The sequence below is a fragment of the Acipenser ruthenus genome, chromosome 13 (genome assembly GCF_902713425.1).
Source record: "Acipenser ruthenus chromosome 13, fAciRut3.2 maternal haplotype, whole genome shotgun sequence".
Lineage (NCBI taxonomy): Eukaryota > Metazoa > Chordata > Actinopteri > Acipenseriformes > Acipenseridae > Acipenser > Acipenser ruthenus.
In genome coordinates, this window is record NC_081201.1 from 38,424,823 (window position 1) to 38,439,290 (window position 14,468).

Genomic DNA, 14,468 nt, shown 5'->3' on the forward strand with positions numbered 1-14,468 from the left:
TGATGTAAGGAAATGAATACTTCAAACTCAGCTGCTTCATTTCAGTTTAAACATACTTTCTATTCCATACATGGTGCTTGTAATATAACCAGAATACTGCATGAACAGGATGATAAGATAATAATAATAATAATAATAATAATAATAATAATAATAATAATAATAATAATGTTCCCATTTCCTGTTATGCATTTCTAATATAGTTTCCACCCTTGCCTCCAGCTAGCTTTACTTTTGGTTTCATTATGCATTGTAAAGTCACAAATAATAAATATGATATGAATATAATTAAAACATGATGTACCGTACATAATAATGTAATGCAGATAACTGATACAGCTAATGAGGCTAATATGTGCACTTCTGTAATTCAATATCAAGGGTGTGCAGGTAGCCGAGCCCTCATTACCTAACAATGCCTAATTTTAGTGATGCTCAAGCCAAACTGAAACACAGACACAGGCTGCGTGGGTCACCATTATTTTGACATTGCCTACAAAGCTGCAACCAGCCTAGAGGAATATGAAATTGTGAAAATATTTTCTCTGCAAAGCAAATGGTCCTCGTTGGTTTGGTGGATGGTGTCAGGTTTCCTCATTTGAGGCAGGTCACTGGCATTTATTTTCCTAGACACTAGAGCTGGTTAATGCCTTGGCCCTGGTAGCAGACGTATAGACATGGTCTTTAGTCTGATGCTTTCTCCTCAGCGCTGCATCCCCATGGCCTTCCCCTGGTGGCATTCTGTGGATCTTCTGCCACCACCCCATCCAAGTGCATGGCTGTTTCCTAAGCATTAGAAGAGTTTAGACATGTGATCAAGTAAAGAGATTAAAGCTAGTTATTCTATATGAATTCTATTGACATCAGACAGGGACCTGCTCTTCTGAGTAGCCTAATTCAGGGGTTGCAGTATATAGACATTTTGTTTTTGCTAGAAATCTCAGGTTAGGAGAAAGCTGCAGTAATAAGAGTGATAAACCACACAGAAAGCATGTATTGGTCATGTCAGAGTGTTAAACTGAATGAATAGAGATAACGAGTCCAGTGGAGCTGACCATCAACAAATTGATGTGAAAAGGTATTTTTTATAACAGTGTTATTTATATAGTTACTATAATTTAAGAGAGCATACCTCAAGCAGTTCAACAGTAGTGCTGGAGTCTGGTAGTGGCAGATTAAATCCTTTTTTGTTTATCAACCAATAAGTCCTTTGGTTTCCTTTACCCTATTAATATTAATAATATACCATCACTTCACAGTTAACATGCACAGTCAGTGCTCCAAAAACTAAATGCTTTCAGAATAAAATTAATTGAAGTCTTCAATTCATTATTTATTATGCTGTATATATGTGCACCAAATGGCTTTTATATTGATCTCAATTACCTTCAATTCAACATCTCCTCTTAGGTCCAATTGAAATGTGCCAATCTTATAAAGAATACTTGCAGTGCTCTCAGATACATGGATCTTCATTGCTACAATACAATGGAAACATAGTGTGCATTCATTCTGTTTCTATAGTTATTATAAAGGCCCTAGGTTCCTGCCTCTAAAAGGAAAAGTTGCATTTCATTTTAAGTGTTTTCTGAAGAATATGATCAATATTTTTTTCTGAGCCAAGTAAAAGGACAGATACTAACGCAAGCTGTTGCTTTCCATCCTGGATGCCATATTCACGGTATCTCCAAACAGGCAGTACCTAGGCATTGTGATTCCAACCACTCCAGCCACAACTGGCCCTATAGAGACAAATGGCAGAAGAGCAAAGAAGCTCCTTCTGAATCTGTCTAAGTAAGCAGTAGGAAAACTCCCTTTATATTTGTTAATGTCCATATACTTTAATATAAGCATTTATAAAAAGAAAGAACACTGACCAAGTTCCATAAAGTCATGTTATTGTCAACAGAATGAAGTGTTCATGCATTACATTAATTGAAATATACTATTTATTTGTTGACGTATGCTGTTAGGTGTAGCAGCAGTGATGATTTCATATCATTTTCAGCTCATTTTTTCTCTGGGACACTTCCTTTACCTGAGTTCAGACCTATGCGAATCTTCAGTTTTTCATCAGGCAAATGCCTTATTTTAAACATCATGTTCGCACTAAGGAAATGCAAAGACATGGTGGCAATTTCCTCAGCATGCTTTATACCATTGCGAATGGGGAGTCCACTGGCTACCATGTATGCATCCCCAATGGTTTCCACCTGTGTTAAAAGAAACGGTACAGTAAATTACTACATTGTGATAATATTTAATAACACTTTACATTGTGTTTCTGATGACTGTGTATTTACATAGAAGTTACATAGTAAATACATGTGCACTTACACATAATTACAATGTTATTATTCATAGTTACAATGCACTTAACATGTAAATCTTTTTGCACAATATATGTAAGTACACAATTGTATCAGAAAAGGGTTAGGGTCAGGATTAGGGTTATATCATGCAACAAAATATCTGCAGATCATGAAAAATGACCACTAGGGGTATGAAGCTGGACGCGGACCGGCGACGCCGCACTCATGAAAAATGACCACTAGGGATGTGGAGCTGGACATGAACCGACAACACTGTGGTTTTAGAGCTTTTAACCTCATCTCACCGATAGGGGTCAGAATCTGTACCAGCAGAGTATCACACAGCACTGCTCATTACATTACCAAATAATACTAATAATATGTCCTGGGAATTGAAAGCAATGTTATCTTAACTGTAGACAAGGGTTTCAAAGAGAGAGAAGTGAAAAGGTTGAGTTACATTTACCTTGTAGACATCATAGATCTTAATTATTTCATCAAATAAGCTGTAGAGGTCATTGAGCAGATTGACCACTTCCAGGGGAGAGCTAATGGAGCACATGCTGGTGAAACCAACTATGTCAGAGAAGAAAATGGAAACAGACTCAAAACTCTCGGGTTCCACAGACTTCCCAGCTATCAGCTCCTCTGCAATGTAACTTTTTAAAAAAAACCTTAATTAGAAGGGAAAACAACATGCTATGTGAAGCATTTCCATTACCACCTGTCACTCTAAATTGAAAACTCACGAGTGGAAGGTACAGTACACTATATATATATATATAGATATATATATATATATATATATATATATATATATATATATATATATATATATATATATATATATATTTGCCCTATTGTTTTCACTTCTATGAACTGTGATCTAATGAAGCACAGCTTAATGACATTCAATGCTTTTATTATCTTTAGAAGTCCTAATTAAGGTTGCCATATAACTCCATGTACACAAGGACAGTTTGGGATAGTTCAGCCTTTTCAGCTCACACCCCAATGCATTCTGGTAAGTGTAGTCCTGCTGTGAAAGGTTCCTGAGCCAGGTAAAATGTACCAGAATGCATTGAGAGTTGAAAAGCCTGAACTGTCCCAAACTGTCCCAGTGTACATGGAGTCCTATGGTAACCCTTGCCCTAATTACTGATAAGTTTTTGTGCCAAGACTGAGGTCCGTGTGAATGAAGCTGTTACCTGGGCAACATGCTGGAGAGCAGCTTGTCTATTTTCTTCTTCTCTACAGTCAGCTGATTGGTTCTTTCCTCTACCACCTCCTCCAGGTGATTTGCATATTTCTCAAGTTTGTTCACCATGTTGTTCACAATGCATACATGACTTAAAAAAAAAAAAAATAGCCCTCACTAAATGTTAGTCCGCATTACAAAACCACCACACAATCCATACAGTTTCTGACTGAGAGAGGTTGACAAAAATATATATATATTTGAACGCAAACAGAGTAACAAATGTATTTTGCATGGTGTTACTTACTGTCACGTATGAATCTGCATATTGAATTCCAAAGTAATGCATAAGTTCAGAGTGTTTCAGTACATAATTCCTTGAAGGGACAGGCTTGGCAATGATACCTCAGACATACCTTTCAGTACTTGCTTCTTGTAATTGTCGTTTGATTGATAGAAATGTTGGTCTTCGCTCTGGATGTTCATCCCAGCAAGTGTTAAGCATGGCTATGATATTCTCGTTGCATTTGTCGGCTGATAATGAGGGTCTCAATCGAACCATTGCAGTGAGATCCTTTATTTTGTTAATAATTTCTTTAAAACAAAGTTAGAGAAAGGTAGCCCTTTTTTCCAGTTGAATTAGTACTTCTTGATGATATACAATCCAATACATATCAGGTCATTTTTATATGCAATGTAAAATATTAAGAGGAATCTCTGTTGAGGAGACACAGTGAATGCCTGAATTGCTGTTGTCTCATCACAACATGGAAAACAAATCTTACCCTCCGGTTCCATCTGCAAGTCATGGTATGGACCAATTTCTCCATCGTAAATCAGTTCCCTCATTATAATGGCAAAGCTGTAGACATCTGCCTTTTGGGTGCCATTAAAGGTATGTTGGACTTGTCTTAATATTTCTGGGGCTGTCCAATAAAGTTCTGTTATTCAATGAAATTGCATACATTATGTTCGGAAAGAAATATGCCCATATGAAAAATAATATAACATACTGCAGATGGATTTGATTATTTCATTAACCCATGGGTGCTGGTTGAAGGGGCTGCAGAAGCAAGGGTTACTCCCCTACTTTCAATCTGCTTGCTGTTTAAACCCTAGTTCAACCACTTCTCCCCGTCTGTGCCTATTTTGCTCCTCCCTCCTCCATCTCTCAATATTATCTCCTTCTGAGGGAAAGCTAAGCTCGCTTTTTAAAAAAAAAAATTTACAGTTTCAGAATATGAGTTTCAGGGTAAGAACTTTGAACAATGTATTTGACAGAATAAAGTAAAACATTGCTTACAACTTTCTCCCTCAAAACCTCTTAAGTATCTTTTAACAGGGGGGGTATATGAAGATGTAACCAACCTTCGTATTTGGGGTTTTCTTGAGCAATCACTCTGTGCTTAGGCCCATATCGGAATTCCCATAATCCGAATCCTGTGAGCTTCACCTGCAGTCGACTGTCCACCAGGCAGGTTGTGGGTTTTAGATTCCCATGGGATCTGAGATTACTGTTGTGAATAAACACCATTCCCTTGTAGGAAATGAGAATGAAAATATGTCTAAAGCCCTATTTCACTCGTACAGTTTTAACTAATCATGCTAAAAAAAACCCCAGTAAAATAGGAACATGCAACACATTTTTATGAAAATTATTCTGAATGATTTTCAGATACATTATTGATTGCATCCAAGTTAATTTCATACTGATTAGTGTCTCATCCAAACCAAGTCTAATACCTGGCAGTTCTTATACTCACATTGACGATGTCATAAGCGAAGGACAACTTGAACATCCAATCCAGCTCAATATCCGTGTTACTTAAAACATCCTGATGATAATATCATTGAGAGAGGGAACGTTAGGAACCCCCATCACTGGTAGAGATCAGCATATTGATGTAATCATATCACATATGGTGCACTGTACCTTTAAGCTTCCCTTACTGCAGTACTGTGTAAGAATGCAGATATTTGGTGGTTCTATGCAAGCACCAATGAAATACACCAGATTTTCATGTCTCAGTTTATGCATCTGGTATTAAAAACAAGTAGATCCATATATTAGCAGGTCATGTCAATTACATTTGCAGCATGTAATATTAAAACTTTAAAAAGAAAAAGGATACTTACAACTTTAAACTCTTCCATTATTGATGGCTTTCTCACATCAGTAGCTGTTTGCCTATCAAGGTATTTAATGGCAACCAGATCACCCTGAAGAAAGAAAAAATAACTGAAGCCTCACCAATAACTGTTATCAAAACAGACTACAAATAACAATTTACATTTACATATCACTGCCAGAAAGTTCCAAACCATTCCCAGGACATGCCACAGTCTTTGTTTAAAGTGAACCCTTGCCTGCAATAGGGTACAGTTCTGCATTCGATATGAATGAACACTGGAGTTTGGCCCATAGACTCTGGGAAGGGTGGAACCCCGATCTACAGTGCCCTTTATATCTGTATATATGTCATGTTTCAATTGAATTGCATTTAAAAATGAGATCCTGACAGACATGTTATCCTGCGTAATAAACGTTCCAGTATTGTTTATGGAGGAACCCTGTGTTCTGAGTAGCTCATTTGAACAGTAGCAGAAGTTTATTGTTTTCTTTTTGCAGTCCTACACACAATCAGATAAAGGCTAGTTCTCCTGCCTGCGTCACCACACTGCATGCTCTTCATCCTGTTCCCATTATCCTAGGAAACCGACACCTAAACTATCTGCCTTTCACATCCCACCTGTGTATCCTTAGAACGAGGCTGGCCCTGTATGTAATCAACCTCATCTGCAAGAAAATAAATCAGAGGGGACAGGATTCTAGTCAGGTAAACATACTGTGATACACGGAGGCGACATACTTACATTGTAGAGAGCTGTAGTTGTATAAATGATCTCTTTCCCTATTTTGTCTTTCAAGCCATGGCTTTTGTTGCTGGATCCTACGGTCTGGGACTCCCAGCTTCCACTTTCCTTTGCTGACAGTGTAGTGGATAACGATTTATTTATATTCTGATTTTCCTGACAGAGAAGAGGATATTGCAGTTTGAGATTGAAAAAATGTCTTTGGTAGTATGTAAAAATATCAGTAGACTGCCAAAAAAACAGCCAGTGTTGGTAGGTGTGTATCCATCCCACCACATGTTAATATTGCAGTTTATTAAAAAATAATTAAATCAGAGAACAGAAATCCCTGGCAGCTTGATTATGTACCGGTCAGACACTGCAAAAAGGGATACAGGATAATAGAAATTATATTATGTTAATAATAAAACCATATAAAATGGGTATTTTTTGAAGCATTGAAATAAAAAATATATATTTTTAATATGGCTGATAGTGTTTTAGGGGTATTTTAGCTGAAAGAAGAAAATATCAGATGACCCCCCAAAAAAAGGTCAAATAGAGTTGAACCATGAATTATTTTGTATGGAACGTAAATAGCTTGATTGCATCCTTTATTATGGGGTAAGAGTCTGACAGCTCCAAACATGTTTACCTTTACATCTTTGATAACTTGGATATCATTATAGTTTACTCTCCACCAGATGTCATCATCTTGTTTTCGTAGTTTGTCTTTATGTACGACCAGCAGTGCAACACATATTCCTGCTGCAGTGGTCGCCCCCAGGAACGCGAACACTAAGGTCAGTGTAGAGACATCTTGATAGAAAAGAAGAAGAAGAAGGGTGGAATTAATGGCCAAACGCCTGCAAATTAAGAGGAAAAAAAATGAGGCTTACAAACATTCTCTACATAGTTGTTGCAGATGTGAAAGCAATACTTACTGTTATTTGATAAGCCACAGAGGTTATTGTTGAATCCACACTCAGGTGTGTCTTTAACAGGTTGTCCATTTGGCCAAATGATATTTGAGAATTCCGGTGTGGGGCTGCAGTCATAAAAAAAGATAGCACCATTAGATAGTCTTAAACCTATGGTTGTTCTACATTCAATTTACAATAGTAGCATAATTACAATGTTTCTAATTACTGTATAACTTTTAGTAACCTTACCATGGTTATATGATATTTAGGCTCTGTACATAAAGCACCTTTCATACTGGGACTCACCTGATGCTGTTCCTGATGCTGTCATAGTGCAGAACTGGCACAAATTTTGAGATGTTTCCAAAGGACTGCAGGTCATATACAGAATAATCCATAAACCTCTTCCCAGACTCATCCAGACTCACCACACCTGTCGCACCTGCAAAATGATCAACTTCTGCAAGTGTTCTAATAGTAAATGTTAATAAATAAGTAAGGGTAAGCATGCTACCCCAGCTCACAAACAATGACACATGAAGCAATCTACAGTAAAGCAGACCTTCCAAAGAGATCATGTGATGCACTCAACTCTGATGGCCCCACCTGCTATTTCGAGTCCAGCAGAGTTGAAAGGTCACAGAATCATGTGATTTTGTTAGAACTAGGAGGTACTCAAAAGGAGTCTGCAATTAGAGTTCTACAGGTACAGATAATGTCCTGTGGATTCTGAATATCCAATACTGCAGCAACAGAACTCAGAGCCACTCAGAAAATACCATAGAAAGGTGAAAAGGTAAATCCAATGGCATTTGAAGCTGCTTACCCTTGATTTTAGATCATTTAAATAAGGCTCTCCCTGGCCTACAGTAATTACAGTTTCAAGGTTCCATACACAATAGGTTACATTTTTCATAAAACACAGCCATATTCTGCAACTGTTTAGAACATCAAAATAATAGGGTTGCTTCCTGTCCCTGTTTTCCCTGGATCGTCCCGGTTTTGAGGAAGTTGTCCCGGGAATTCAATATGCCGTCCCAGAACACTAAATACCAGTACCATAAATTGAGCACGTTAGATAAATCAGGGTACAATATTACTGCAATAGACACACAATATGAATTGGTTGTCAATACTATTGCAGTAACATTATTAATGTTTCCTATAGGTTGAATGTAGGGCTTGTACAGTAAAAAGGAGTTTAAACGTTTAACATCCCCCTTTCCGTTTTGGGGTCCTGTTTTTCTGTACCTCAGACATTCCCTTCCAGAATATGTGATGCTTGTTGTCATAAACAGAATGATTCTGAGCAGGAGTATCACTTACCATAAAGCTGAACCCTGTTTGCTTTCAAGCTGTTTACCAGCTCTCTCCCTCTAAAGGACGTCTTGTCTGCCTTTATCAGCTCCTTTACTCCTGTGGCATAAAGTAGCACTGCATCATGGAGATAGGCAGCATAAGAACTCACCTTAAAAGAACATGTACAAAAAAATAAGTAGACAAATACAGTATGTTTTTTTTTAGTTAAAATAGGATAAATGCAACGCCCACAGAACCACACATTACACCCTAGGAGTGATCACCACCACCACTGGCTGTGCTGCTGCATTAAAAATAGTTATATTCTGAAAGCTCTTTACTCCTAATTGGTGCAGTACAGATATTTAAATAAAATGCATGTAATAATAGTTACAATACTGAAAATGAACAAGCAAGACATTTCATCTAGGGATATGCAGCACAGTCTTGCAGTAAGTTAGTTTGTATTAATTTAATTTAATTGTATTTTTTTGTTATAGTTTTTCTTTCAAAAGATAAAAAAGTTTTTTTTTATGTACTAGAATCTGGCCCATTTGATTCATTATGGCTTGCCAGTAATTTCTGCAACAGTTCTAATAACCAGAATTACTACATTGTTTCATCCTGTAGAATATCTGATAAACAACAAAAAACAAAACACAAAAAACAAAAACAAAAAAAAAACTCTATTATTTATTTAACTATTTTCTATCACAGATTACATTGGAGCAACAGTGGCACCCTGTGGGAGGTAGCTACATACATTTATTTATTTTATTTATTTTTGCTCAAGCATTGAACTCCAACATACCTCCTTTCTACTACGGATGTTAACCAGGAAATGTCAATTACATCCATATGGCAACAGTACATATTACCTCAAAAGTATAAAGGTGAATTTACAAGAACTCTAAAGACATGTTATAATGGGTGTTGTAGAGAATATGTAAATAAACGTTTTCACTGTATATTATATCAAACCTCTTTCTCTGAAGTCAGATTGCTGTAGAATGGAGGCCCTTTCAGTCTCTGGTAGATTTGATGGACTAAATCAGAGTAGTCAAATCCTCCATAGGACTTTAATGTCACTACGAACACTGAATCAAAGACTGCTAGGGGAGTCTGAACTGCTTCTGAATTTTCAGAATATTTCCAAAGGTTATCCTGGCAAATACAAAGCAAACACTTTAACTTCATACAGTGATCTTGCTTTCACAATACAGACCAACCTGGAATATCAAACCCAATCATTTTCTTACAAGTGTCACAAATCAAATTTTGGTTGTTGAATCCAAACTTTTAAATGAAACCTTATTCTGTGAAGTACTGAGACTTTACCTAAAGTCGTATATGCAATGTTGATTTGACATATTGATTTGTTAATTCACGGGGCGTTTGCTAAGGTTGCTAAGGGAGCAGAGGAAGCAGAGACGAGCTTGTTAGTGGGACAGAGGCGGACAGAGAGAGCCTGGACTTAGGGTAGAAGGCAGGCAGATGGCCCGGACAGAGGCGGGGTTGGAGGGGCCTTGACTTGAAGTTATGATAGGAAGAGATCCCCGACCAATGAGCCACCTTTATGTAGGACCGGGCTTGGTCGAAGGCTGAAGCCCAGCGGATCTGAAAACACATAAAAGGGCTTTGACTCGGCAGAGGCACCTCTCAGAGCGGAGGAACGGTCTGATGAGTCAGGACCTGAAAGGAGAGATAGAAAAGGGTTCCCTGATCTGGTGCTGCCCTCGGACGAGGTGAGGCACAGGCCTCCGAAGTAGGGAGCAGAGAGGCATCCTGCAGGGAACCTGCAACAGGGAGAGATGGGTTAGTCTGGGACTCGGCACTGAGAGCGTAAAGAGGGCCACATCCCGATGGAAATAGAGAAGAGCCTCGGTTGACAAGGTAAGATTAATGCATGAGCTGAGAAAGGATAGTGTGTCCGAGTGTCCCCTCTGACTCACAGTGGTGAGAACCCCCCAGAACGAGGACGAGGTCGCTGAAGCAGACCTGAGGTCGGTAAAGTGAGATTGTCCCCCAGGAGATCAACGTAAAGGCACCTAGAAGAAGGAGGAGGAGGGGAGGAGGAGGAGGACAAAGCGAAAACACTGCAGAGGCAAGGTGCGTAAGACAATTACTAATGATAGACATTAATTAGGCAGCCCCAGCTCCTGCCCCCTGAATCTCGCTCAAAGCTAACATTTACTCACTGTAATTACCAATTGTGTTTATTGGAATCAATGCTAATTTTCTCATTTCTGTAAAATGAAAAAAATACCATTCCCATTTTGCTTCTTAGGCTGTAACAGTGCTTGAAGATCTTAAGTGTCTCTAATTACTGTGTATTTACATAGTAGTTACTTAGTAAATACATGTGTACTTACACATCATTACAATTGGTGACTTGAAATGAATGCAAACAAATAAGACACTTAAGCATATTGTGGCTGGTCTTAATTGTCATTCCTGCAAAGTGTTTGGTACCCATTAACAATGTTGTTGCTAAGTAAAATGGCATTATGAACAAAATAATAATTAGCACAGGTTGTTATACAATAACCCTCATTTTAAACATGTCAGCAATGGACTGCCACTTCCATTGACTTGACCACCTTTTTTAGAATTGGTTAACTTTTTTAAATGAATTTGGCTGTAGTAGTAGCTCTAATAATAACTGGCCCTGACCACCTATTCATTATTAAGTTAGAGAAATGTAAAGCTTCTTCTGAAACAGACAGCAATGGCATCCTATAGCAATACAAAATGTACCAAGTCTTTCCAATGCAATGGCAGTAAAGAGAGATACACGTGGTATTAGGAAGTGTGATTATGGTATTAATAATGTTAAATTATGCCATTTCTACTTCATGAGCCATTACTCACCATAACGCCACTGATCTCAAACTGCTGTAGTATAAAGAAGACATACTGCCCATGCTCAATCTGGAGGTTCTGAGCTTCCAGCATTATTGACCTTGCATCCTCATAATTACATATTACAATAATAACTACAGAAAGAGAAGAAAACAGGAGCAGTATTAGTACACTTGAACCCACAGTGGGAGAATGTGCTGTATTGTGTTCTCCCAATATACTAGGATACCACACAAGTGCACCACGAGGACATAGTCAAGTAAAGCACACGAAAGATTGAAATATCATATCAGTGTTACATTAAATCTGAAGCAGTATTGTGATGTTTTTACAAACCATGTGATGCCAGTAGTGATCACTATACTGTACAAATAGGGACATGGTACAATAATACATGCCGTGTGCAGTAACCGAAGGGGATGAATAATGTTGTCAGTGTTGACATTTCTTCATTGACAGAGAATTGTTACTCTAGCTTAAAAGAGGCAGCCATACCAGAGTCTGCTTGCCCTAGTCAGGAAAGAGCCTTGTGCTGCTGTACTTACTCCTGGCCACGGTTGAGATGTACTTCAGATTCTTGCGGTTGAGATCAGGGTCACTGGTGTCATACTTCACACTGGCTATAATGGTGATGTTGGGGTTTAGCTGGCTCTGCACAGACTTCCAGAGATCATCCGTTTTGTCCCAGATGCTATCGGCAGAGCCCCCTCCAAGCATAGCCACATTCTTCCATCCGAAGTGCTGAAGAGCCTTCAGCAGGGTCTTCCCCATTCTTTCAAGGGGCGACACCAGTTTGACATATGTGTCATAAACAGCAACATTGTCCAGCTTGGGGGTGTGGCCTACAAAGCTAAACATTGGGATGTCCCATTGGGAAGCCATGAGACCTGTAACCTAAACAAAATGAATGACCCCATTTAAAAATGAGCTCAGTGATTATCTGGTAAAGTTTACATGGTCAGATAGATAAATCGCATGTTGCATTAGTCAACAATTGTAACAAAGAACACAAAAAGGGCACCCTATAGTTGGCTTATAGGTTGTTCAGGGCTTGATTTAAGACTATTTACAAGCAAAAACACGTTGCTGATGAGAAGTAGTACAATGTGTTGTGGGTAGCTACTTTTATTTGGTAGGTTTTGTCTTAATATTAAGTATGTGACTAATTGCTCCCCAAATAAATCATGCAGACTTATTTTTACTAATTGCTCCCTGTGCTATTAGACGACCCATCTGATGACACAAAGCCCTTCACTCCAGGCCAATGGCTAATCACAAGATTTATAAAGATCAAGCCATGCTCATGTGCCCCTCTTGAGCCATGCATTGAGTACCGTAGGTGCCTGATTGCTCTTGTTTGAGAAGGAGTGGCTGGATGCTAGGGAATCAGGGGTGTATTAGCTTGTTAGAGAGACTCAAAGGCCTTATTTATCACAGATTTTAACTTCAGGTGCAATTTGCATAATTTGCTGTAGGAAGAAATCACACCAAAAGTGTTCACTTTACTGTAGTACGTACCCGAATGCCTAATGTACTGTTGAGAACATTTTATAAAACAAATAGTAAAAACTGGGTCATTAATATAGTCAACCCAGGACCCTTTGTAACCAGAAGCCTAAGCTTTCATTAAATAGTTAATCCAATACAATAGAGCAAGCCTTTACAAAAATGCAGGGACACTAATCATTTCTGTATTCTGTCTTTCAGAACACAATGCAAACACATCGCTGCTTTAGCAAACAAAATAAAAAACGCATTATTGAAAATAAATATTCTATACCACTGGGAAATGTGAAAGAATGCAGCTATAGAATAGGTGCAGTGTTTGTTTATTGAATCTGCATCCCAGCGGAAAAGGAACTATTTACTTGTTATCTCTTTACCTCTGCTACCTCGGGACAAGCGGGGCCAAAGAGGGCTGAGATGTTGTCGTTCCACACCTGGCTGATGAATCCACTGAGAGAGGTCTTGGCGTCACAGTCACAGTCAAAGTACGCAAAGTCCAGAGTGTAGTTATTCAGGAAGGCAGGGTTCGAATTCACCTTGCCGATAGCAATCTGCATCGCTGCCCCCAGTCTCATTGCACTGAATGGAAAGGAGATGTTCTTGGGAGCTTGGAACCCCAGCAGGAGACGAGACCTCTCCGCCCCGCTCTCACTGCCTCTCAGAAAGAAGCACAAGGCCAATAGAAAAGGCACGCTAATAAAGTGGTGATCATTAGCATGAAAGCAGGCCAGATTTTGAAATATTGTTCTGAACATCATTTTCTGGGCTGTGATGCTCTTCTTAACCTGCCCAAGAGCTTCTGAAGATGTGCTGCTGAAGAAGGTGCCTGCCCCTATATATTCAGACACATGCAAGGTGCGATGATTAACCTCAAGAGCCTCTTCTTCTGTTTGTCAATGAGCAAGCTTTAATTAACAGCATATCCTTAACTCCCATGGCCTCATTAAAACCACCTCTTTTTAACCCTTTCATTGGTTTTAAAGCAGAATTAGCTTGATTATTCAATTGAAGCTTTGCAGCGTGTTTGGTGACATATTTTTAAGATTTGGTTGTCTTCTCTAGAAATAAAATAAATAAAACTCATAAAGTCATGGGCTGAAATTATTAATAAAATTAAATAAAAGTAGTCTGTTTCTGTGTTGGGTTTTTGTTGCTGTTGTTGTTATGATACCTACAATAATTGAAAATATTCTACATATTGGAATGGATGTATGACATATTATCTGTAAAACAATGGTGATATGTTTTTCTAAAAAGTCAGGAATATGGCATTATGATAAAAAGTCTAATATTCTATATAAAACCGTACTTGGGCAGATACATACATACTGTATATACAGGCATACATACATGTGTATTGGTGCAACATTTGGATGTTGTTGAGGGATAGTGATCATACATTGATAGATACATTAATTTAAGCACAAAGAGTAATCTTACATATGAACTGATTTTAAATTACACTGATATACAAAAAGCAATATCAAGTTTGACCTATTCTGCAGTGTTATAGAA

General features: G+C 38.3%; 1 protein-coding gene across 1 annotated transcript; it reads right to left on the reverse strand.

The window, feature by feature from the left end:
* Positions 1–464: 464 nt before the first annotated feature.
* gucy2g (guanylate cyclase 2g) lies at positions 465–13,711 on the reverse strand. The gene is made up of 22 exons (XM_034030274.3): positions 13,331–13,711; positions 11,993–12,341; positions 11,457–11,581; positions 9,567–9,749; positions 8,613–8,754; positions 7,593–7,728; positions 7,308–7,411; positions 7,019–7,182; positions 6,385–6,540; positions 5,647–5,730; positions 5,444–5,548; positions 5,274–5,345; positions 4,879–5,047; positions 4,296–4,451; positions 3,927–4,104; positions 3,521–3,661; positions 2,779–2,971; positions 2,039–2,213; positions 1,644–1,742; positions 1,387–1,478; positions 1,133–1,225; positions 465–786 (listed from the first exon to the last, which is right to left on the reverse strand). Exons 1-22 carry the CDS (start codon positions 13,709–13,711, stop codon positions 685–687), a joined length of 3,399 nt encoding a protein of 1,132 aa, XP_033886165.3. The 3' UTR covers positions 465–684.
* Between the last annotated feature and the right edge of the window lie 757 nt (positions 13,712–14,468).

Coding starts and splice junctions, on each gene's coding strand:
- gucy2g (XM_034030274.3), bottom strand. CDS start 13,711: ATGATGTTCAGAACAATATTTCAAAATCTGGCCTGCTTTCATGCTAAT. Junction 7,729..8,612: donor AAACAGGGTTCAGCTTTATG/GTAAGTGATACT, acceptor ATCATTTTGCAG/GTGCGACAGGTGTGGTGAGT. Junction 2,972..3,520: donor CTCTCCAGCATGTTGCCCAG/GTAACAGCTTCA, acceptor TTTTTTAAAAAG/TTACATTGCAGAGGAGCTGA.